Source organism: Hemitrygon akajei, chromosome 22, assembly GCF_048418815.1.
Source record: "Hemitrygon akajei chromosome 22, sHemAka1.3, whole genome shotgun sequence".
Classification (NCBI taxonomy): Eukaryota; Metazoa; Chordata; class Chondrichthyes; order Myliobatiformes; family Dasyatidae; genus Hemitrygon; species Hemitrygon akajei.
Genome location: NC_133145.1, coordinates 44,427,239 through 44,451,411, shown reverse-complemented (window position 1 = coordinate 44,451,411; position 24,173 = coordinate 44,427,239). Strand labels below are relative to the sequence as shown.

The following is a 24,173-nucleotide window of genomic DNA, read 5'->3' as shown; positions in this document are numbered from 1 at the left end:
CTGGTGTTTATGGAATGTGATTACAGATTCAGCTATCTTCACACTACTGTGATTCGGCATTGGAATTGTCAATTGTGGAATGGGTGTTGAATCCTTTCATTAATTTAGCAAATACTCAGCCAACTACATTTTCTAACTCCTGGTGAAATTATAAGGCAGCAATCTAATAGAAATATAGTAAAGTAAGAAAGTTTCTGTACAGATATTTGCTACTTTTTGATTGTCTGCAGTATATAAGCAGTGTGAGGTTTGACAACCAATATCTATAACACATTATCTGCATCACACTTCATTGATTCATTCACTAATGATATTAGCTTAGCCAAGCCAAGAAGTGTTTGTCTTTCAGTGAGTTAGGAAAACAAAATGCTGGAGGAACTCAGCAGACCTAGTGACATCTATGGAAAAGAGTACAGTCAACGTTTCAGGCTGAGACCCATCAGGACTGGAGGAAAAAAGATGAGTTAGAGTAAGAAGGTGGGGAGAGGGAAGGAAGAAACACGAGGTAGTAGGAGAAAATGTGGGGGGGGGGGTGGTGAAGTAAAGAGCTGGGAAGTTGGTTGGTGAAAGAAATGCAGGACTGGAGAGGAGGGAATCTGATAGGAGAGGACAGAAGGCCATGGAAAAAAGAAAAGGGGGAGGAGCAGAGGGAGGTGACAGGCAGGTAAAAAGATAAGGTGAGAGAGGGAAATGGGAATGGTGAGGAGGGGGGCATTACTGGCAGTTCACGTTCAAGAAATCAATGTTCATGCCATTAGGTTGGAGGCTACCCAGACCAGAGTATGAGGTGTTGCTCCTCCAAACTGGGGCCTTGTTGCGACAGCAGAGGAGGCCATGGACTGACATGTGGAAACAGGAAGTGCAATTAAAATAGGTGGCCACTGAGAGATCCTGCTTTTTCTAGTGGGCAGAGAGTAGGTACTTGGCAAAGCAGTCTCCCAATTTATGTTGGGTCTCACTGATCTACAGAAGGCCACACCAGGAGCACCAGGTTCAGTAGTTGGCCCCAACAGTCTGTCGCCTCACCTGGAAGGACTGTTTGGGGCCCTGAATGGTAGTGAAGGAGGAGGTGTAGGAGCAGGTGTAGCACTTGTTCAGTTTTCAAGGATAAGTGCCAGGAGGGAGATCAGTGGGGAGGAGTGAAATGGACAAGGGAGTTGTGTAGGGAGCGAACCCTGCGGAAAGCAGAAAGTGGGCAGGAGGGAAAATGTGCTTGGCGGTGGGATCCTGTTGGAGATGGCGTAAGTTAGAGAGAATTTCGTGCTGCATGCAGAGGCTGGTGGGATGGTATACTGTAATATATGTTCTCCACTAGAACTAGGTGAAAGAGCTGATGAAAGCACAAACATAAATGTTGACAGCTTTCATCATGAGCTCATTTGTTCCAGGATAGAAATTCCTGTTTATCAAACATGTAAAGAAATATTTATTTAAATTGTTCACAGCTTGTAGTGATATATGGACTCTTAAGTACCTATATGAAGTAGATTTTGAAAATAATTATTGTATAAGACAGGATTTCTAACTATAGATTTGATTTTAATTTGCTTAGTACTGTAATATGCTTGATTTGATTATTTCTGAAATTATGGATTTGGCTGTTCTAAAAGAAGTAAAGTTTAACTGTCAAATCAGCTTTGCTCACAGTAAACCAGAGTCTTTGTGCATATTTCTAGACAAAACCTTAATGTTAGGAAATGGAATAAAAGTTTAGCTTTAAATTGGTAGTATGGACATTATTTTAAAGAAGTGTTCTATATAATACTGTGTTGAGCGCTCATTCAAAACTACCAGCAGAAGTAATTTTCTAATACTTGGAAAGTGGATTTGCTTAGTAGAGTTATAACTGGCCAGTGCACAAGTAATGATGCAAGTCTCTGCCATGATTCTTCAAAAGTGGTGTCTTCCTGTGATTAAATCATCTTGTCAGCAAGAGGAGAGCAGCAGGAAAGTCCTCCTTCCTGGCAGCTGGTTAAAACATAATGTTCTCCTGATAACAAGTGATTTTCTTGCAGAGCAAAACAATTTTGTGCATTTGAAATCAGCAGTGTGGTGCTTTGAGAATAAACTGAAACTTGTTTATTTCCTTCAGTGTGCTAACATCAACAGGTCGTAGGATGGTCACGGTAGATAAAGTCTTGATAATCTATATTCTTAGTCCCAAAATCTTGGCTGTGTGTGCAAAGGCAAAGCTTTAACAAAAAACAAAACCTGTGCCTGAAACTGTCAAAAGTAGAATGAACTCCCTCGTGGTAGGTTGTGCTATTGTCCATTAGCCTGGTTTCTACTGCACGTGTGGTCTGTGGGTGAATGAGTTATCAGGAAATAGAAATCCATTTGTCTTCCAATTTGAGATTGCTAACTAATCAAAGTGAAATTGGAACTTGTTTCAGAAAACCATTTAGCACAAAAACAGTTTGACTTTTGCACCTATAATCTGTTCCATTAAGGATAAACAGAATATAAATTTAGAATAAGTTTATTAAATTTAAAACAAGAGAAAATCTGCAGATGCTGGAATTCCAAACAACACACACACAATGCTGGAGGAACTCAGCAAGCCAGGCAGCATCTATGGAAAATAAACACAAAGTACACTGCAGATGCTGTGGTTAAATCAACACGTACAAACAAACTGGATGAACTCAGCAGGTCGGGCAGCATCCGTTGAAAGGAGCAGTCAAAGTTTCGGGCCGAGACCCTTCGTCAGGACTGAAGGGGGAGGGGGCAGGGGCCCTATAAAGAAGATGGGGGGAGGGTGGAAGGTGCCAGGTGAAAAACCAATCAGAGGAAAGATCAAGGGGTGGGGGAGGGGAAGCAGGGAGGGGATAGGCAGGAGAGGTGAAGAAGGAATCTAAAGGGGAAGCACTATGGATAGTAGAAGAAGGCAGAATCATGAGAGAGGTGATAGGCAGCTAGCAGAGGAGGCAGAGTGAAAGTGGGATGGGGGAAGGGAGAGGGAGGGAATTACCGGAAGTTGGAGAATTCGATGTTCATACCAAGGGGCTGGAGACTACCCAGACGGTTGCTCCTCCAACCTGAGTTTGGCCTCATCATGGCAGTAGAGGAGGCCATGTATGGACATATCTGAATGGGAATGTGAAGCAGAGTTGAAGTGGGTGGCAACCGGGAGATCCTGTCTGTTGTGGCGGTACTGTCTAAAGGTCTCGGCCCGAAATGTCGATTGCACTCTTTTTCCAAAGATGCTGCCTGGCCTGCTGAGTTCCTCTAGCAATTTGTGTGTGTTGCGTGTTAAATTTTAATATTGGTTAATTCTGTTTTAAATATTCAGTTGTAGAAATCCATGAAAGTTTTGAGTATATTTTCAGCTGCAGAGAACAATCAATATGACAGTAAAGTTAAATATGATAGTTAGTTCCAGACATTATATTTCAGTAGTTCTACATACCCATTCTTGTAGTGGTATACAGTGCCACCTATGGTTCATTTTGGGGACTGTCAGTTGACAGATTGAATAAAATTTTCTAGTTATTCATGTGTTAATTAAATATTTTGACTGTAAAAACATTTCTTAATGCTTTCATTTGTGTGCATTTCATATGTGCTTTTCACCTTATTTATGATCCTGATGTTTTTTTTAAGATATTAGTTTGAGCAGTTTTGACCTTGTACCTTAATGTTTTGACATTCGGATCAATGTGTTCAACTTAGTAATGACTGCTAACTTAGACAAGTTAAAAGAAAGTTGTTCAAATGTGGCATACAGTATTTTATGGATAATCTAATTATTTTGTAAAGAAATGTGAAAGGAATGCACACTCTCTAGTGTGCATACTGATTTGGGTTTGCAAAAAGATAATACTCCCAAACTGTTCAGAAAGAAAAGTCAGTGTTGAAATTTTAAAGGAGTGATTTCTGTGGGGTCAGTTATGGCAATTCAAACGTTAAAACCTCACCCACATTGAATATTGCTGCAGACAAAGAAAGTTAAATTAAGTGTAAAGTCACTGAAGTTATTTCAGCATTATCTAAATTTGTTTAATTTGGCAGCTAACAAGATGCCTGCTAAGTATTGCTCATTTTGGCAATAATTTTCATTGAGTTTTTGAGTGTGGAATAATGGGTTATTTTTGGATTTCTGTATTTTTAGCTCAAAACATTGTGATTAAGGAAGCAAACGATGATAGAGACCGTCCAAAATTGGAGAAAAATATTGTAGAACAACCTCAGATAAAGGTCCCAATAGAGCCAGAAGAAGGTAGGAACAACAAAGGCGAGGAAGTCCAGCTGGATCGCCCTGATCAAGGTACTGCAAGGTGTTCCTTTGTGGAATGCGTTTTGAATGCAAGATGATGATTTTATTTATGAGCTGATAGCTTCGTTCTGACCTCTGTCGTCATTTTTTATTTGTTCTGCTTTTGTTCCAAACATTGTGCAAAAATTTTATTTCCTTATATCAAGGAGGAAAAGTGGAGGGGTATTATTTCTATGCCTTTTTTTGGAAGGCAGCTTCTGTTTTCATTCTGTAATGCACAGGTTAACCCTTGGAAATTTGCAAAAAGAGGCTTATCTTCTTTCCAGATTTCCTCCTCAGTGCAGGGAAATGCCAAAATTTAGCAGCTTCTGGAATGATTGCAATATTGCATCCATCCCACGGTTGTTTTAGAAATTAGACTAACTTTAAGTTATTGCTTCAGGAAAACAGCTTGTAATCTACTAAAAGAGAATGCCTCGAATATAATAATGGTTTAATGTTCATACAAAATCAGAAATGAACCTTTTCAGGAGAGAAAACCTTTTCTTTGCACTTGCTAACCTAATAAATAATAGTAGGAACTGGAGTTTACTATCATTAACCAGATCAAAAATAAGTATAACAAAAATCCATCTGCAAACCAAGATCAAACAAGTATAGTTGTTACATACGAAGTATTATCTGCAGTTTTAAAATCTGAAGCATACTGTTTTCTCTTTCAATGTGAAATACAACCAAAAATTTAGGAGATGTTAGTTTTACCCATCTGCTGTCTGACGCTTAATTTAGAACATAGAACATCAGAGCACGGTATAGGCCCTTCAGCCCACGAGCAACAGACTTGATCAGTTGATTTTGTGGATTGATCTGCTCAAGATAAACAACTGTGCTGGGAAGGTTTAATCTGAACTCCCTGATAAATATTTTGTTGTTGAAAAGTAGCTAGATCGCTTCCTTTCAAGTCAACTAAATAAATGGCTTCTTTTGAAAAATAAACTACAGTCATGTTGGTTGTGATAGGAAGCAGAAATGCTGAAGCATACTGAAACCAGTTCAGTCTTGAATATAGTGTTGTAAAGCAATTGTTGTTAGATGAGTAGAATATAGTATTGGAATAAGATCAAAAATGTTTTTAAAATTTAAAATAACGGCTACTTAAAAAAATGAAAAATTACCAGGTGATATTGTATGGTTCTGAAAAATGTGCAGCTTTTTAACTTTTACTCTGCAGGTGTTGCTCATCCTGTTGGAGAGGCTCATCGACACGAACCACCTAATCCACACGATGAGGTTATTGTTGATGAAGGTATGGATGGTGATGAATCGAACGAAAAGAAACTACCTATGATAAAAGCTGAGCAGGCAAATAATGTAAAGGAAGATGCCAAAATAAATTTTAAAGAAAAGGAGATAAAAGAATCAAAAGAGGAAGCAAAGATTAATCCTGGGGGAAAAGAACAAGGTGAAAAAATTGGAAATGATATCAATAATCCTGGAAATGCACCGGAAGTTAAATCAGATCAGAAGGAACAGCCAGCCAAGATGGAGGTGGAAATGAAAGTGAAAGATGCATTGCCCCAAGCGGGTGTAGAAATACATCCACAAAAGATGGACAATCATGGCCAAGTTCCTGGAAACGATAATTCAGTGATTCATAATCAAGGAGGAATGGTAGAAAACATGAACAACCAAGAATTTAAAAATGGTAAGATGCATCTGGTCAGATCCAAGGTAAACTTGGCAGGTTACTGCATTAGCTCCTGTAGACAATATACAGAGGTGGACTACACATCATGTTCATTGGCAGAGGCATTAATCGGGTGTTCTGCTTCGTCTGGAATGTTCCTGAACAGTTTTTTTTCCCTTCTGTTTACAACCAGCATGGAAGTATAAACTTCCTTCACACTTCCAAGCCATATTGATTTGTTGGAAAAGATGTTGAGTAGACTTGGGAGAGTCAAGTGGTGAGCTATTCAACCCAGAGTGTAATATCTGCTCATTAGCTTTAGCCATGTTATTAATATGGCTTGTCTAATTCAGTTGGCTTCTAATTACGAGTGACCTTCCACTCCTCTCACCCTATCCACCCACTCATCCCAAATTCCAGATGTTGTTGGAGGAAATTGGCACAGTTTTCCTATTTCCACCTCCTTTCCCTCACATTTATTTGCCAATTTATGAAAAGCTAGGAGAGATTGAGTAATGTAAAAAAAAAAGAATTGCAGCAGTCTATCTGCTGGACTTCAGTTTTCCTGTTTGGACAGTTCAAATGAATTAATCCATTCATTTAATTGTTTCCTGCAGAAATTGGACATTTCCTCAATGACTGCTGATGCTTATTTTGGCCAAAACTATTTTAGTATCATTTGGTGTGTTAGCAAAAATGGTTTTGCATTTTAATTTGCTGACTTAAATTTCTTCAATGCAGCTAACATCAGCAGAACTGCACCTTTTAAGCCTGATTAATCTCCCTGTGGTCTGGGCAGAAACAAGAGAAGTTGGGGATAGTACTAGTTTAACCAGCACCTATACTGATAATCTGTTAATAGGTGTCACAGCAATGTCTTTGTTGTTTTAATGGAGCAAGGCCATCTTATTTTTCTTCAGGATATTTGGGCAATACTTGAATATTTTGAGCCTATTATCTGTTGTGGTCATCGTCAATCTATAAGTTTTATCAGTACTTCAGTAATTTTTTGGTCAGACAGAACAGAAACCTTCTGTATTTCCATTTTTTCCCCATTGTAACTTTAATTATTGCATTTCAGCAAAAAGGTTTCCTGTTTTCAGGCCCTGTGCCCCTGCCTTATTAGTAGTGTAATACCTACCTCTTTGTGAATACACTGCAGGAGAGCCACCAATATTTATCAGATGGTTATCTACTGACAACAAACTAGAACTACAGGTTAATTGAAATAAACTAGAAAAATGTACTTTTTGGGTTTACTCAGAATTTCACTGAGTTTATGAAGGCTATTGAAGCCCTCTAGTGTTGCTATTGCATTATTACAATTACCGACAAAGCAAATAATAGAAAAAACTCTATGGTTTTATGGAAATGACAAAATTTCCCTGTTTAAATACCAGAAAGTGTGTGACTGTGAATGAATTTTAAAGCCCTAAATTTGTGGGTGGTTCCTTCCTTGCCTTTGTGAATTGAATTCTTTATGAATCTAGCAAGGAGCACAAATTGCACTGGGGAAACCATAGACACAATCTTTGCCAAATTACACTTGGCACAGGGACAGCAGTGCCTCTCACTTCAAAAGAGAGGAGCAGCTGAGAGCGTTACTGGGTAATATTTTTATTGAACATGTTGAGGTTAGTTAAGTGTTTTGATTGTTTTTATGTTCTTGTACGTTTAAGTGTTTTAACTTCACTTTATGTTTGTAAGTTTGGATTGTTAAATGTTTAAGTGTTTCAGAATATCAGAAAGGTTTCTAAATGTACCAAGTCTTCATGTTTCTCAGCCAGGTACTTGAGTAACTCAGTGTAGCCATTTGTCAAGGTTGTTTCTCCAACAGTTTAAAGGGTTGTAGGTCCCTATTCTCTGTTCAGTAGTATTTTGCATACAAAGACAGGAAATGCTGGAAAATCTCATTGTTGATCTGACAAAGGGTGATAGACCTGAGATGTTGACCATGTCTCTTTCCATAGATGCTGTCTGATTTGCTGTTCTCTTCACCCCTCCCCCAACATTTTCTGTATTTGCTTGATTGCCAGTTTTGGCATATTTTAAATTTAGCATCTTGTACACACAATGCTCTGTTCATTACATTGGTGAAGGGTGTTTTGGCTGAGGTGGAGAGCACTACTACATTATCAAAGATAACTAGGGAATTGTGTATGTCCATAGCAAATATGGATAACTGGCTGTTAGGAAATTCTGTACATTTCGTAGTTAATGTTCTAGTGTAATACTCGAAGTACTTTATCTGGCATTCGGAGTAACTTGAATATATATTTTCCTCTATTTTCTCTCCACGCCTCTCACCCTGCCGCTGCTATAAAGGTAACAAGAAAGATGTGCCATCTTTGGAAAAGGTTGTTGCAGCTGGAGAGCCACAGTTACGCATCAGAGATGAGAGAGACAGTGAAAATGCAATCGTCGACATAAAGCAAGATGGAGAAATAGCAGAGGGTGAGTGGTGGCAAGACGTTTACTGATCTATAAAGCTGACTGAAGGTGTTTGGTTCAAAGCAAATACAATTGTAAGCAATTCATTTGTCCTTTCTATATTATCCTGTTGTCTTTGGCCTTTATTACTACCTCCTCTCCCCTTTCAGACTTTTTATTCACCAATTGCTTTTTAACTTTTGTAGAATTAATTGTAGAACATTATTGTTCCATGTCCGTTAAAATTTCTCCCAGAGCATCATAAATTGCTTAAGCTGAAAAACATAATTGCAAAAGTTGTTGTAATTTCTTAAAAATGTTGGTCTCTGATAATTTTACTTGCCCAGTAAACAGAATGCATGATAATAGCTTACTCCTATTATGATTCATAACTTAACTGATCAGATTGAAAAATAAAACTGGAAAGCTCTGTGGTCTGAAAGTTGAACTCAGCAGAATTTACATATTTAATTAAATTATTTTAATTTATCTCTCCAGTTTTAGGTCCCCTCCTAAATATCCAGTTTAAAATATTGAAATATTAAAATATTAAAACATTGGCTGCTCATTTCCACGGATGCTGCCCGACCTGCTGAGTTCCTCCAGCGTGTTGTCCGTGTTAAAATATTGAGAACTAGCCAGCTATAGCTCTTCTTGTGGATGAACAGCTATAGTTTGTACATCATGAAAATGGGGAATTATAAACAGCGCCACTTCTACCACTCTGAAATTTTGAAGTCTATATTGCTTATTAATAAACTTTGAGTTAAATTTGGGTTGTTACATCGATATGTTGGTGGTGCTTCATTAAACCCCAAACACTTTTGAAGAAAAAAACATATTAAAAGTGCCTTTTTAGCAACCTGTAAAAGAAGGTTACTTGGAAATAAGATGGTAATTTTTGTATTTCATACAGTATTTGGAGTTTTGGTCAAATCCTGTCTGGAGTACCATATTCATTTTTAAGCACTATCTGTCAGGAAAACATGGATGGACATTTGGCACCAGAAGCTGATAATGATATTGGATCTAGAGGTTAATTATGAAGATAAATTACGTAACCTTGTCTGGAGTGTAAGGTCATTGAGTGAACTGCTGAAGGTACTTAAAATGTGAAAAGGAATGGATGAGGTAGACACAAGGAAATAATTTCTTCTGGAGATGAGAAATTGAGGACATGGGGCCATGAACTAGGAGCTAGGCCATGTATGTTACGTTACCAATAGGTTATTTAGAATGAAATTTGGAGCATTTTTCTACACATACTTGTAATAAAAAGAATTCCAGGACCATCCTCCAGGAAAGATGATAAAGCGATTGGAGTTGGTAATGCCTTTTGTTTGGTTAAAGATCATCGAAAGATGATCAAGTGAGGCTTTGCTGACAATCATTAACGCTCAGATTGAATGACTGACTGAAAGAGGATAATTTCTTTAAAGTGAATCCATAGATTGTAATTGTGTTGGCCTATACACTCAGAGCAGTGTAGCTTCATGAAAAAATATTAAGTTTATTTTTCTTTTTTCCCTGGTATAGGTGAAGGTAAACACATGGACCATGTAGCTTTACTGAATGTGATTAAAGAGCAGCAGGAACAGCAGAAGCGACTGTTGGACCAACAGGAGAAACTACTGGCTGTCATTCAGGAACAGCACAAGGAGATCCACCAGCAAAAGAATGATGAGGAGGACAAAGGACTGCAGGGTAAGAGCCATTTATAGCGAAGAGAATAAAATTAAGCAGTGCTTTTAATGTGGGTGACAGCTCTTCAAAAGGTAGATTCATTCAGCATTCTTCACTTTCGGACATGTTTACTGATATAGAACATAGAGCATTATAGCACAGTACAGGCCCTTTGGCCCACAATGTGGTGCTGAACTTTTAGCTTACTCTCATATCAATCTAATCCTTTCCTCTCAAACGCCTCTCCATTTTACTGTTGTCTGTGTCGTAATTCTTGTAGGTTTCTCTATCTCTGTGAAAAATAAAATTGTGAGACACCCATGCAGAGTATAGAGGAAGGATCCATTTTCATTAACAGACAGGTAGTAGAATAGGAAGGAAAGTACAGAAAACAATTTTCACCCAGACGGTAGAAAGGTTCTGGAACTCTCCAGGACAGTGGTGGAGAGAGAAAGCCTTGTTACCTTTGATAAATACGTGTAGGTTTACTGCAAGCCACAGCTCTTATACCAGAAAGTGGGATTAGAGTGGCTAACTTTTTAACTGACACAATGGATAAAATTGCTATGACCGGTGTTGTTCTGTATCTAATGAAACTGATGTGTTTACTTATTGTGCTTTTATAATACACCTGCATCTCTTTCCCTTTTTTTGTTTAAATTTCTGTAGACAATGAAAAACTTGCGAAAGAGAAAATAGATCAAGGGAGTGAAGATCGGAAAAAACACGTCGAGGCTATCAATGAACAAAAGGCAGAGAAGCCTCATGTAATCAATGCTGGTTTGAAGGGAGACGCCCCTAAGTTTGATCAAAATTTGCCAGCAGCTGATCACAAAATAGATAATGTTGATCCAAAACATGTCCTGCACAAAGCTCAGCACAGTGCCCTAGAAAATCAGGATCAGGTTAATAATCCTAAGCAGGAAATTCACGACGAAGCTCAAAAGGCTCCCCCAAAACTGAAAGATGGAATGAAAGAAATTGACCGAAACATTGGGGCCCCAGAACTACTTCTGAAAAGAAAAGATGGTGAAAAGATGATACTTAAGAATGATGCTGAAGTTCCTGGAGCAGCAGCTAAATCTGCCCAAGAGCGTGAATTGAGAAATCCAAACATTCCCTTAGAGAATGGGGTCAGAGTTCAGAGGAAGGAAGCTGAAGCTGGGGATCAAAATCTGAAGATCCCAGATAAAGATACAAGGTTCAATGTTGAAGTAAAATCAAAAAATGATGCTCATGGCATTGAAATGAAAATTGAGCACGATTCTTTAATAGAAAAACTGGGGCAAGATGAGAAGAATGAAAAAGTGCAAGTTGAAGCTAAGAATGTATATGAGAGGAAGGATGATCATCCAGCTGGAAACATGGAAGATGGGAAGAACAAAATTGAGCAGCCAGTGAAAGCAGCTAAAATTCCAAAAAATCCAGAAGAAAATCTCAATGACAGAGCACAGGAATTCAACAAAATACAAGTTGAAGAGGATTCTTTGAAAAATCACAGAAAAGCTTTAGATGATCAGATGCAGCCAGACCCAAACATTGTGCCAGAACACAAGGAAAAGAATCCAGGCCATAAAAATGGTGAACCATACAAAGACCTGAAAGTTGATGGAGATGGTGATCTACGCAGAAAAAAGAGGGACCTGAGGTCACAAATGGACGAAGGGTATCAGGATAATGGAGATAAACTGATCATCAACCTTGATCCAGTGCCGAACTTTAAAACTGATAATCTCCGAGGTGCACTGGAAAACCAGCTGAAGCAGGTGGCAGGAGGGTCATTCCAGATAGTTCAGATTCGAAAGATGAAACAAGTGACCAGTGCTGAAAGTGATACATGATTTTTGTCTGTCGTCCAGAGGACATATTAGGGTTCAGACAAAATATTTCTTGGTTGGTATACTAAGATTCCTTTGTGTGCCACATGCAGCTTATAGTCTCCCATCTGCATTGCATTGCGTGAATGAAGTCAACAGACAACAAATCACAATAGGATTTTAAGAAGCGTTTTAAAGTAATTCAGAAAAACAGCTTTTGGAATTTGGTTCCCTGCTGATTAGGAATTGTAAACGAGGTTAATCAATGATTGCATCTGGATCATTCGATTATTAGAAGCGAGTGGATAATTAAGAAATTCTAAAAGTGTCTGAATTATAGAAAAATTCAAGTCCTGTTGTTCTGTACATCTATTACTAGAAGCCACCAAGAATGAGTAAAAAATATACTGTGCAGCCTATTGGAATCGTGACAACTAAATGTACCATTGATTGTATGAAGGCCGCTTCCAAATCTTTGAAGTGCAACTAAACTACCCAATTCCTAGTGTCTTCAGTTTCCTCTCAGGGACAGCAAGCTGGTTCAATGTAAACAGCAAGCTTTTCTTATTGGATGTTTCTAAATGGATATTCATTAGGGCAATTGATTGTATATTTTAATATAAAATAATTTGATTAGTGCCTATTTTTTTACATGTGTGCACGAGAAAGTTACCATCTAAACTCTGAGATACAAATTTTATGGTTGAAATATCAATAGTTGATTTACGACCTTTCTTTTCCTGCTAAAATAAACTTAATTCAGATCACATTTTATGCATTAAAATGTGCTCGGTTCTCTATTAATCCATTGTGCATTGAATTTTATAATGGCTACCCTATCATAACTTTGGCATTCTGAAAAGCTGATAAATTATTTTTCAAGAGTTATTTTCAGTGTTTTGAATTAATTGTGTGTTTTATGATGGGCAAAAGGTGCAATATTTAATTGTAGCCATTTATCTAACTCTCTCAGCACACCTGTAGGCAAGGTATGTAGGTCAGCCTTTATGCCCAGAAGAAGGAAATGTATATTTTAAATAATAATCCAGAATAAATTCCGGAACAATGCATTATTTATATAAAGAAACACTTTTCTTTGTATACTTTTCTGAAGAATTAACTTTTGAAAACCGATTATGTAATTGTTCTCTGGCTGCCAATTATGTTTCGAGTTTAAGAACTGGGTTCTCAATTCTTGACTATTTTCCATACACAACTGACATCATCTCAAGGGTCAGTCAGCATTGGAATATGAGGTGTCTGTATTCATTCCATAGAATTGCCTTAAGACGAAGTAGTTACCAAGTTTCTTTTTTCTCATGGGGCTGGGAGATGGTACTTAAATATTCATATTTTTGATGTAATTATATGAACACAAGTCTGGAATTATTTGCATTGAATTAGATGGATGATTTAGATAATGCCATGTTAGCACTACCGATTTACAGGCTTTTCACGGATATATTTTTTTTGTCTGAATGTGTCTAATTTAAAGATCTATGTTCAAAGTTATATAAACTCGGCACACTTGTAAATAATAGTATTAAAACAGATGGTATGATAGATTCTATATAGGGTTCAGAACAGTCAGTAATTTTTTTTCAATTTCCAAATCCTTGTTAGAATATCAGTTTTATTTATGGAAACTGATCAGGGAAGAGAAGCAGGTTATTTATAATGGCTGACATTAATGTGGCCTAAATATAATTATTTTTGCAAATATTTTTAAGCCACAAAATTCTTCCAATGACTTAACTTTCCATTCTGTCAACAAACTGCAAATATGATTGTTACATAATTTTTTCTTAAACTACTTATTACTCATTTACTAATTGCTGTCTTTCATTACCAGTGCCTCAAGGAATCAAAGTTTAAAATCATCCATGTCCCATGAGTAATGTTTCATTTCCTGTGTGTCTTCATTTGATACATGAGTTTCTGTATCCTTTTGCAACATTATAATACCTGTAAATGTTACACTTTTTATACAAATAATATTCTGTTAGTTTAGTTATACATTCTGCAACATTTCAGAGAAATGGATGGTCTGTACTCAGACCTTGGATAGTGTTCCTTAAGCTCCCTATGGGAAACAAGCAGAAATGATTATTGTCTTACCATTTGAGTTCATTGTTTCTTGTAGATAAGTGCCTGAGTTCCACTTGTTGCCTTCTCTTGAGGTGCTGTTAGTCTATAAACCAATATATGGGAGGTGAATACCATACTACTTCCTGTAGCTTTTACCAAGTACATTTTTCTTGCTGGAAATAGTTGAATCCAATTTCCAAATTTAAATATCAATGTTTATCACATTTTCTACCTTAGTTGTTTTCATCTGACTGCCGTCCAGAGTTAAAAAGATGGCAAACACTGAGCTAGTTTTTAAAAAGGCTAACACTTTGGGTCAGTATTTCCTGTACATTAACTGCATCTGAGTTTCATAAAGTTGAGATGAAAGTGAATTTTTCACATTCCTCCTGGAAGTTATTTACATTTTATCTATCTTTCCGACATTTTCATCCATTGCAGGTTTTAAAATATTACTTATTGTGCTGTTATTTAATACTCCCCTAATACTTGTGGTCAGATCTTGTGTAAGCCTGTCATCATTTTGCTAATGTTTGAAGATGCTATTGCTCAGTTAATTCAGGATGTCTTTCAACAGTTCACCTTTTCATTTGAAAAAAGGATGGATTAACTTTTAAGTGCAAAAAGTGAAAGTGAACTAAACCATTGACAAGTCAGAAAATTTCACTGATGAGAGTACAAGATAACATTCCAAATGAATATTAACTGCAGATGGAGAAGGAAATGGAACACACAGATACATTGTTGTTTTCCAATGTAAATGGATGGCTTATCAATAAAGTGCGATTAACAAATACTGGTATAAAATTGCATTTATTGTATTTTCTGGAAATGTTGCGACTAAATGTACAGCAGTAGTAAAAATTTATTTCCCTGTCAGCCGTTTCCATTTTAATTAATTGATTGCATAAAGATAATGAACTATAAAAGTGTCTAAGGATTATAATTAATTTAGTGGTCATTTCCTGAAGAGTTGATTCTGAGATCTAAATCCACTTCCAAATGTATTTAATACTTACCCTTCTCAGTTCCATATTTACTTATCAGTTTTTTTATTGTTAGTTGTGATTCAGCAACAGTCTGAATTGATGTCCAGACGGAAGAATTAATTCAAATTAAACTTTATATTGGACATTAAATTTTTATGCTGCTATGGGGATAAGAGGTGGACTGATTTTATTTGAGAATTTTTAAAAGCCGGTGTTTTTTCAGTAGGCTCTTACATAAAGATTGATTATGTAAATCCCATTAGTAATTTTGCATCAGTGATGTTGGAGCAATGTTTTGCTTTGCACGTCCTTTACCTGAGTCAGAAGCATTGTCATTTTAATATGAATAGTTCACATAAATGATGAAATATTACAATTCTAACTTTGTAGGTCCACTTTGTCACAATTTTTGAACAATTTATGCCCTTATTCAGATTGGAAACAGCCAATATAATTATATTCTCCTATTTGTGCTGACATTGGATCATAATTAGGTTTATTATCATTGACGTATGTTGTGGAATTTGTTGTTTAGTGACAGCAGTACAGTGCAAGACATGAAAAATACTAAGATACAATTAAAATAGTGCAAAAATTCTTTTCCATGATAACAGAGTTCTCTAGCATTTTTAAAGTAATGATGTAAGCATTAACAGGACTGAATAATGGGCCAGTTTGTTAACAGTAGCCAGTGATTGTGAAGGGAATCACAAACCTCTTCTCTCTGCCTTGTAACCAACTCAATCATGATGGGATTCCCTTACATTGGGCCAGCTATTGTAATAGAATGCAAATCAGACAGACCATAGCATATGCATCTCTATTAATTTCTACCTAGAGATTCCAGTTTGAAATTCCATAAAGATTTAGAAGTGTAAACTCAGTTTGGTGCACTACAGTTCTTTGCTCAGATTATTCACACAGCACCTCCCAAGCCACAGGCAGAATAAAGCAGTACGGGTATGTGGGGAAAATCTTTTACTTGGGTAGTTCCTCGCGATTAAGGAAATCTTGATTCCACTTCAGATTTTTGGCTTCTAAGGTGGCTCTTCCGATCAGTCTGGAACTGTAGGTTCTCACAATTGAACAGATGGTGGTCACTATACATCTACTGCTACGAGGGCTTCACCAAGCTGGGTCTTGCTCCAGAGGCACAATGTATATAAAGCTTCATGTGTCCGTGCCTACCTCTCCCTGGGCTCACTCAGAGCTTGCCCAGCTGCAGGCCATCTCCCAGTCCCTGGCTCCAGCAAAGGTCCCCAAGTCCATGCTCTGCCCAAACACTTCAGACCTGAGCTCAAGTGATCCATTTAACCACATTGGATCCCAGGTCTGGCCACACACCTAACTACACAAGTCCCCTGCAGAGATACAGCACTTATCACATTATATCCATCTATTTCTTAAAAACTGGCTTGTCAAACAAATCTGTTTTTATATGAGATGCAAATATAACCAAGAAACAGAAGCACATAAATGATAGAAGGCATAGATAGATCATTGAGATCTCACCTGGGCTCATCTGTGACCTGTACAAAAAAAGACAGACTACATCAGAACCCAAGGGCAACCAATATCCTTGTTGGCAGGCTTGCTAGAGCTGTTGGAGAGGATTTAAATGAATTTAGTGGGGGGATGGGAACCAGAGTGATAGAGTTGAGGATAGCGATGTTTGTTTACAAGCAGAGTGAGGCTGGCGGGAAGGACAGGCAGATGATCGGACAAAATTGCAGTGAGTGGAATATAAAAGGGGGACAAATACTAGACTGAAGGTGTTACATTTGAATGCACACAGTATATGAAATAAGGTAGATGATCTTTTAGCACAGTTAAAGATTGGCAGGTATGATGTGGGTATCATATTCATAGCTGAAAGATTATTTAGTTGGGAGCTTAATATAACATTTCAATATGCAGATAGATTGGGGAAAATCAAGTTGATGCTGGATACCAAGAGAGAATTTGGGGAATGTCTTTGAGATGGCTTTTTGGAGCAGCTTGTGGTTGAGGCCACTAGGGGATCAGCTATTCTGGATTGGGTTTTGTGTAATGAGCCAAATACGATTAGGGAGCTTAAGTTAGAGGAACACTTGGGAAGCAGTACTCATAATATGATTGAATTCACCCTGCAATTTGAGAGGGGAGGCTAAAGTCAGATGTGTTGATGTTACAGTGGAATAAAGGGAACTGCAGAGGCATGAGAGAGCTGCTGGCCAAAGTTAATTGGAAGGGAACACTAGCAAGGATGACTGAACAGCAATGGCTGGGGTTTCTGAGGGCAATTTGGAAGGCACAGGATAGATATATCCCAAAGAAGAGGGTGTTTTCTAAATGCAGGATGACACAACCATACTGTCAAAGCCATAATGAAAAGCAAATGGGAGGGCATATAATGGAGCGAAAAGTAGTGGGATTTTAGAGGACTGAGAATTTAAAAAAAATCTTAGGCAACTAAAAAAGTCATTACAAAAGGAATGATGAATACAAAAGTATGGTAACCATTAATATTAAAAAGGATACCAAAAGTTTTCTTCAGCTATATGAAAAGTAGTGAGGAGAGAATAGATATTGGACTGCTGGAAAATGTCACTGGAGAGTAGTAAGGGTGGGTGGCGGACAAGGAAATGGAGGATGAACTGAATAAGTATTTTGCATCAGTCTTCACTGTGGAAGACGCTAGTAGTATGCAAGAAGTCCATGAGTGTCAAGAAGCAGTAGTGAGTGCAGATGCTATTACAAGGGAGATGATACTTGGGAAACTGAAAGGTCAGAAGGTTGTTAAGTCACCTGGACAATATGAAGGTAGGTGAACCAACCGGTAGTGTTGAAGATGCAGATTAGGAGAATGGGCAAAGAGGTGACGGATAGAAACAGTGTAGGGAAGTGTATGATCACGCACTTTGGGAGATGAAATAAAAGCATAGACTATTTTCTAAATGGGGATAAAATTAAAAAAATCTGTGGCTAAAGGTGATTTAAGCAGGAATCCCTAAAGGTTAATTTGCAGGTTGAATCAGTGGTGAGGAAGGTGAATGTAATGTTAGTATTCATTTCAAGAGCAGCTAGAATATAAAAGCAAGGATGCAATGCCAAAGCTTTATAAAGCACTGGTGAGGCCTCATTTAGAGTATTGTGAGCAGCTTCAGACCACGTATTTAAGAAAGGATATGCTGATGTTGGAGAAGGTTCAGAGGAGGTTCACAAGAATGATTTTTGGAATGAAAAGTTATCATGTGAGCAGTGATTAAAGACTCTGGGCCTGTGCTCAGTGGAATTTAGAAGAATGAGGGGAGATCTCATTGAAACCTACCAAATATCGTGAGGTCTTGATGAAAGAGAAGATCTGGAGAAGATGTTTCCTGTAGTGGGGAAGTCTAGGATCAGAGGGTACAGCCTCAGAATAGAAGAACTGAAATGAGGAATTTCTTAAGCCAGAGGGTGGTGAATCTGTGGAATTCATTGTCACAGGTGGCTGTGGATGCCAAGTCACTGGGTGCGTTTAGGCAGAGGTTGATAGGTTCTTGATTAGTCAGGATGTGAAAAGTTATGAGGAGAAGGCAGGAGAATGGGGTTGAGAGAGAAATGGGTCAGCCATGATGAAGTGGTAGAGCAGACTCAATGGGCTGAATGGCTAAATTCTGCTCCAATGTCTGATGGTCTTGTGGGAAGTTCTTTACACAGTGAGTTGTGTGTGTGGAACGCTGTGCCAGGGTTGGTGATAAAGGCAGATATATTTGTGGCATTTAAGAAATTCTTAGGCACTTGGATGACAGAAAAATTGAGTGCTGTGTAAAAGGGCAGGGCTAGTTTGATCTCAGAGCAAGTTAAAAGATTTGGCACAACATTATTGGTTGAAGGGCCTGTATTGTGCTGTAAAGTTCTATGTAATCACATCTTCATTTCTGAGATACAAATAGAAAAGTTGATCAGAACTGAACTGTGCCTGGTACAAAAAGACATGAGTGAAGTGTCACAGAATTACTTTCCAACTGTGCTGTCTAAAAATCAGAATCATGAAATGTATATCCAAGACCAGTGTGAAGCATATTAACCTTGGGTGCAAGTATAAATTAAAAGCAGAAGTAATATTTATTATTCCAGAAAAAAATGATAATGTTTAGATACTAAAGGTCAGTGCTCAGGAAAATTAAAGATCTGAGTAAATGAGCCATTGAGATTTTTTTCATCTGAGAACAAGGATTTACTCTAAGCTACAATGGGAGAATAAAAGACTTTTAGAAAGCTTTAAGACTAAAATGAGACAGTAGGTACACAAATGAATGTAACATATATGGATAACAGAGTAATTTAAAAATATAAATATCCTAATCTCTCACTTTGGGAATAGAAATAGTTTGTCCAACAACGTAAAACATAGAATTGCATTAATTTATGAAATAAAAATATGAGTTTTCTTGTAAGATGGCCTTTATCTCAGAAAGGATGTGCTGTCATTAGAGAAGATCCAGAGGTTCACAAGAAATATGATTAGTGTATGAGAAGCGTTTGATGGCTCTGGGCCTGTACTCGCTGGAGTTTAGCAGAATGGGGCAGAGGTGGAATTTAATTGAAACCTATTGAATATTGAAGGATTTAGGCAGTGAGGGTGTTTCCAGTAGAAAGTTCACAGGTCACATCCTGAGAACTGAAGGATGTCCCTTTAGAATGGAAATCAGGAATTTCATTAGCCAGAGGGTGGTGAACCTGTCGAATTCCTTGTCACTGACAACTGTGGAAGTGAAGCCATTGGGTATATATAAAGCAAAGGTTGATAGGTTCTTGATTACTAAGGGATCACAGAATGGGGTTAAGAGGGATAATAAATCAGCCATGATGGTATGATAGATGAGCTGAATGGCCTATTTCTGCACATATGTCTTATGGATTTATTTCTAAAAACTTCATTGTTATTCAGCTCAGAAGCTGCGTAATCTCATTGTATGCTCAGTTACCACTACATTTTGCCATATTCTAGGGCGTTATTATATGCGTCTCATTTTCAGATGAATATTCTTGGTCTTTACAGTGGCCACTCATCCTGCTATTGCACTTCCATTTGGCTCACCAACCTCTTACATTCCATTGGTGCATTTGGGCATCCTCTCACTCTGAGGTTTAGTCTAGTAGCAGACACAATGGCGCCAATTCTGAAAAATTTAATGAACTGCAGAGGGATAATTGGGGAAAAGAACATTGTTTTATTGTGCCCGATTTGTTTTAAATATTGCTGCTTTTACTAGGGTACAACGTACTGCTAAGCTTTAAAGCTCATGTTTCAGCTACTCTTATCAGCAAGTGTAAAAATATATAGTGATTTCCATTTTCTCTTTATCCATTCAAGTTTAACCTCACTTCCACTTTACTTTGACCCACTAATGTTACTCTACTGCCTTTCAAACCCACCCTTGAAGCAGACAGAAACCTGTTCCACCAATCATCACTGCTCGTTGGTCCTTTGCTCTGTTCTCTCTGACCCTTTTACCCTATCCAAATATTATTCTATCTTTAAAGCCTAATCAGTTTTTCTGCTTTGCTTCTTCTCAGCGTAGCGTCAAAAGTTAATATTCATCCTTGCCTTTCATCAGCCTAAATTCTTCTTGTCCATCTGATTGACCATCTGTTTGCCATTGTGAAGCACTTTGAGACATCCACTGCATTAATAATTGACAAACAGGAGTTTTGCGAAAGAGCCAATACATTTGAAAATGGATAAACCACCTGATCCAAAAGGCTGCTAGGGAAGAACGGGATAATATTGCGGATCCTGTAACCACCTTCCTCCAAGCAATTATAGATTCAGTTGGTGCCTGAGGACTGGAAAGTTCAAAGTAAATTTATTATCAAAATATATACTTGTTACTACGTGCTACCCTGAGATAAATTAATTGTGGATATTCACAGTAAATACAATAAAACACAATAGAATCAATCAAAAACCACACACAACAAAGACAGATAAACAGCTAATGTGCAAAAGGCAATAGATCGTGCAAATACAAAAAAAAGCTATAAATAGATATTGAGAACATGAGTTGTAGAGTCTATAGGCTATGGAATCTGTTCAGTGTTGGGGTGAGTGAAGTTTTCCACCCTGGTTCCAGTGCATGATGGCTGAGGGGTAATGACTATTTCTGTTGTGAGACTCAAGGCTTCTTTTCCTGATGTAGTGAGAAGAGAGCATGGCCTGCATGGTGGGGGTCCTTGTTCATGGATATTGCTTTCCTGCGACAGCGCTCCTTGTAGATGTGCTCGATGGGAGCGAGGGCTTTACCTAAGATGGACTGGGCTGTACCCACTACCTTTTCCTGTTCAAGGACATTGGTGTTCCTGTAGCAGGTCATAATGCAACCAGTCATTATACTTTCCACTATGCATCTATAGAAATTAGTCAACATTTTAGTTTACAGGCTGAATCTTTGCAAATTTCTAAGAAAGTGGAGGCACTACTACCATGCCTTCTTTATAATGCCACTTACCTGCTGGACCCAGGACAGGTCCTCTGAGAAGATAATGCCATGCAATTTAAAGTTACTGACCCTCTCCACCTCTGATATGCTGATGCAGACTGGCTTACAGACCTCCGGTTTCCTCTTTCTGTGGTCAATAATCGGCTCTTGAGTGAGAGGTTGTTGTGGCACCTCTCAGACAGGTTTTCAATCTCCCTTTCATATGCTGATTCGCTGCCACCTTTGATTTGGCAGAAACAGTACTGTCATCAGCAAACTTAAATATGACTCTGGATATGCACTTAGCCTCACAGTCATAAATATAAGGGGAGGAGAGCAGGGGGCTAAGTACACAGCCTTGTGGTGTACCTCTGCTAATGGTGATTGTGGAGGAGATGCTGTTGCCAATTCAAACTGACTGGGGTCTGCAAGCGATGAAATTGAGGATCCAATCAAGGAAAATACAATCGTTGCACCCTTTTGAAAATTACAATTTGTGGATAAACACAGCGACTACAAGCAATCTGCTCAGTGGTTGGGAAAGTTCCAGAAAGAACAATCGTAGACCTAGAGACGTATAATGAGGAAGCAGGTGCATTGACCTATCACATCTATGCTCACCATCATGCTTATGCAATACTAATCTGACTTGTCAATGTTAATTCTACTTCTTCTACGCGAGAAGGGTTTATAAGGCATTGGTCAGACTGTACATGGAGTATTGTGAGCAGTTTTAGGCCCTTTATTTAACACAGAACATAGAACAATACAGCACAGTACAGGCCCTTCGGCCCACAATGTTGTGCCAACCCTCAAACCCTGCCTCCCATATAACCCCCCACCTTAAACTCCTCCATATACCTGTCTAGTAGTCTCTTAAATTTCACTAGTGTATCTGCCTCCACCACTGACTCAGGCAGTGCATTCCATGCACCAACCACTCTCTGAGTGAAAAACCTTCCTCTAATATCCCCCTTGAACTTCCCTCCCCTTACCTTAAAGCCATGTCCTCTTGTATTGAGCAGTGGTGCCCTGGGGAAGAGGTGCTGGCTGTCCACTCTATCTATTCCTCTTAATATCTTGTATACCTCTATCATGTCTCCTCTCATCCTCCTTCTCTCCAAAGAGTAAAGCCCTAGCTCCCTTAATCTCTGATCATAATGCATACTCTCTAAACCAGGCAGCATCCTGGTAAATCTCCTCTACACCCTTTCCAATGCTTCCACATCCTTCCTATAGTGAGGCGACCAGAACTGGACACAGTACTCCAAGTGCGGCCTAACTAGAGTTTTATAGAGCTGCATCATTACCCCACTACTCTTAAACTCTATCCCTCGACTTATGAAAGCTAATACTCCATAAGCTTTCTTAACTATCCTATCTGCCTGTGTGGACATATATCCCCAGATCCCTCTGCTCCTCCATGCTTCCAAGTATCCTGCCATTTACTTTGTACTCTGCCTTGGAGTTTGTCCTTTTTTGAGGCACTGTACATCAAAACATACAGTGAAGTGCATCATTTCCATCAAGGACAAACAGCCCAAGGATTTGCTGGGGTATCACCATGCTTCTGGTGCCAGCATAGCATGCTGACAACTTGCCAACCCCTATATCTTTGTAATTGGGAAGAAACCAGAACACCCAGAGAAACCCACACAGTCACAGGGGAGAACCTATAAACTCCTTACAGACAGTGATGGGAATTAAAATCCTGATTGCTTGCGCTGTAGAGCATTGTTGCCCTTTCCAAAGCCAGCATTTGTTGCCTGTTCTTGGATGTTATGAGGTGTGGCTGTTAGTCACAATGATGTGAGTCTAAAGTCATATATAGGTCAGGCCAGATAAGGGCAGTGGGATTTCCTTCCCTGAATGTTAGTGAATCTGTTCGGCTTTTACAATAAGTCAGTACTTTTCTGGATGTCATTGGTGTGCTTGGCCAGTTTGTTTATAACTCCAGACTAGTTGCTGCATTTACATTCCACAGCTGGCATGGCATATTTTTACTGCAACTTTCTAGGTTACTTGTCCAGTTAATTAACAAACGCATCACTATAGACCTCATAAAGCATCTGATAAGCCACCACAAAATAGGCCATTCTCGAGACTGAATGGTACGAAACAAAAGGGGCTGTATTAACTTGGATAAAATGTTGGCTAAGTGACAGGAAATAATGAATGACAAAGAAAAATTGCTTTCCTTATTAGGGGGAGGTGTGTAGAGGGATTCCCTAGGGTCTTTTTTAAAAATATATAATAAAGATTTGGATCTAGGGGGTTAGGATTTAAATTCTAAATGTACAAATGACTTCAAACTTGGAGATGTGGAGAAGTGGGAGGATATGATTTGATATATTTATAGGCTGGTGGAATAGACTGCGAGGTGGTAGATGAAATATAATGCTGAGAAAATGTTACATTTTGGTAAAAATAACAATAAGAGACACAGTAACTAAGAAATGAAGGGGGAACAACTATAATTATCTACCAGTAGACAACAACCTAAAGGATTTTTCTGAAAAACTCAGTGAGATGTTGCTTGAGCTGCTGGGTTCTTCAGCACTTAAAAAAAAGTTCTGAAGGTATCTGTGCATTATTTCTTTAAATGGCAGAGCAGGTTAACTAAGTGGTTAAAGACAGCATGAAGGATTCTGGACTTTATAAATAAAGGCATGGAGTACAGAGCAAGGAAGTCACGGTTAAGCTTTTGTAAAACACTAGTTCAGCCACAGTTAGAGTATTGTGTCCAGTGATTGGCAGAAGAATGTCAAGTGGAAAAGTGAGATGAAAATGGTTTGCATGGAGAGAGTGGTAGGGTCT

General features: G+C 38.3%; 1 protein-coding gene across 2 annotated transcripts in view; it reads left to right on the top strand.

Moving 5' to 3' along the window:
• Window positions 1-14,715, top strand: part of slc38a10 (solute carrier family 38 member 10) — a 120,853-nt gene extending 106,138 nt beyond the window's left edge. For both annotated transcript variants that reach the window (XM_073026127.1, XM_073026126.1), the window contains 5 exons: window positions 4,112-4,267; window positions 5,448-5,921; window positions 8,229-8,357; window positions 9,870-10,037; window positions 10,686-14,715. In XM_073026127.1, the coding sequence (XP_072882228.1) occupies window positions 4,112-4,267; window positions 5,448-5,921; window positions 8,229-8,357; window positions 9,870-10,037; window positions 10,686-11,857 (2,099 nt within the window). In that variant the 3' untranslated portion in view covers window positions 11,858-14,715. The remainder of the gene's footprint in view (window positions 1-4,111; window positions 4,268-5,447; window positions 5,922-8,228; window positions 8,358-9,869; window positions 10,038-10,685) is intronic.
• Window positions 14,716-24,173: the final 9,458 nt, after the last annotated feature.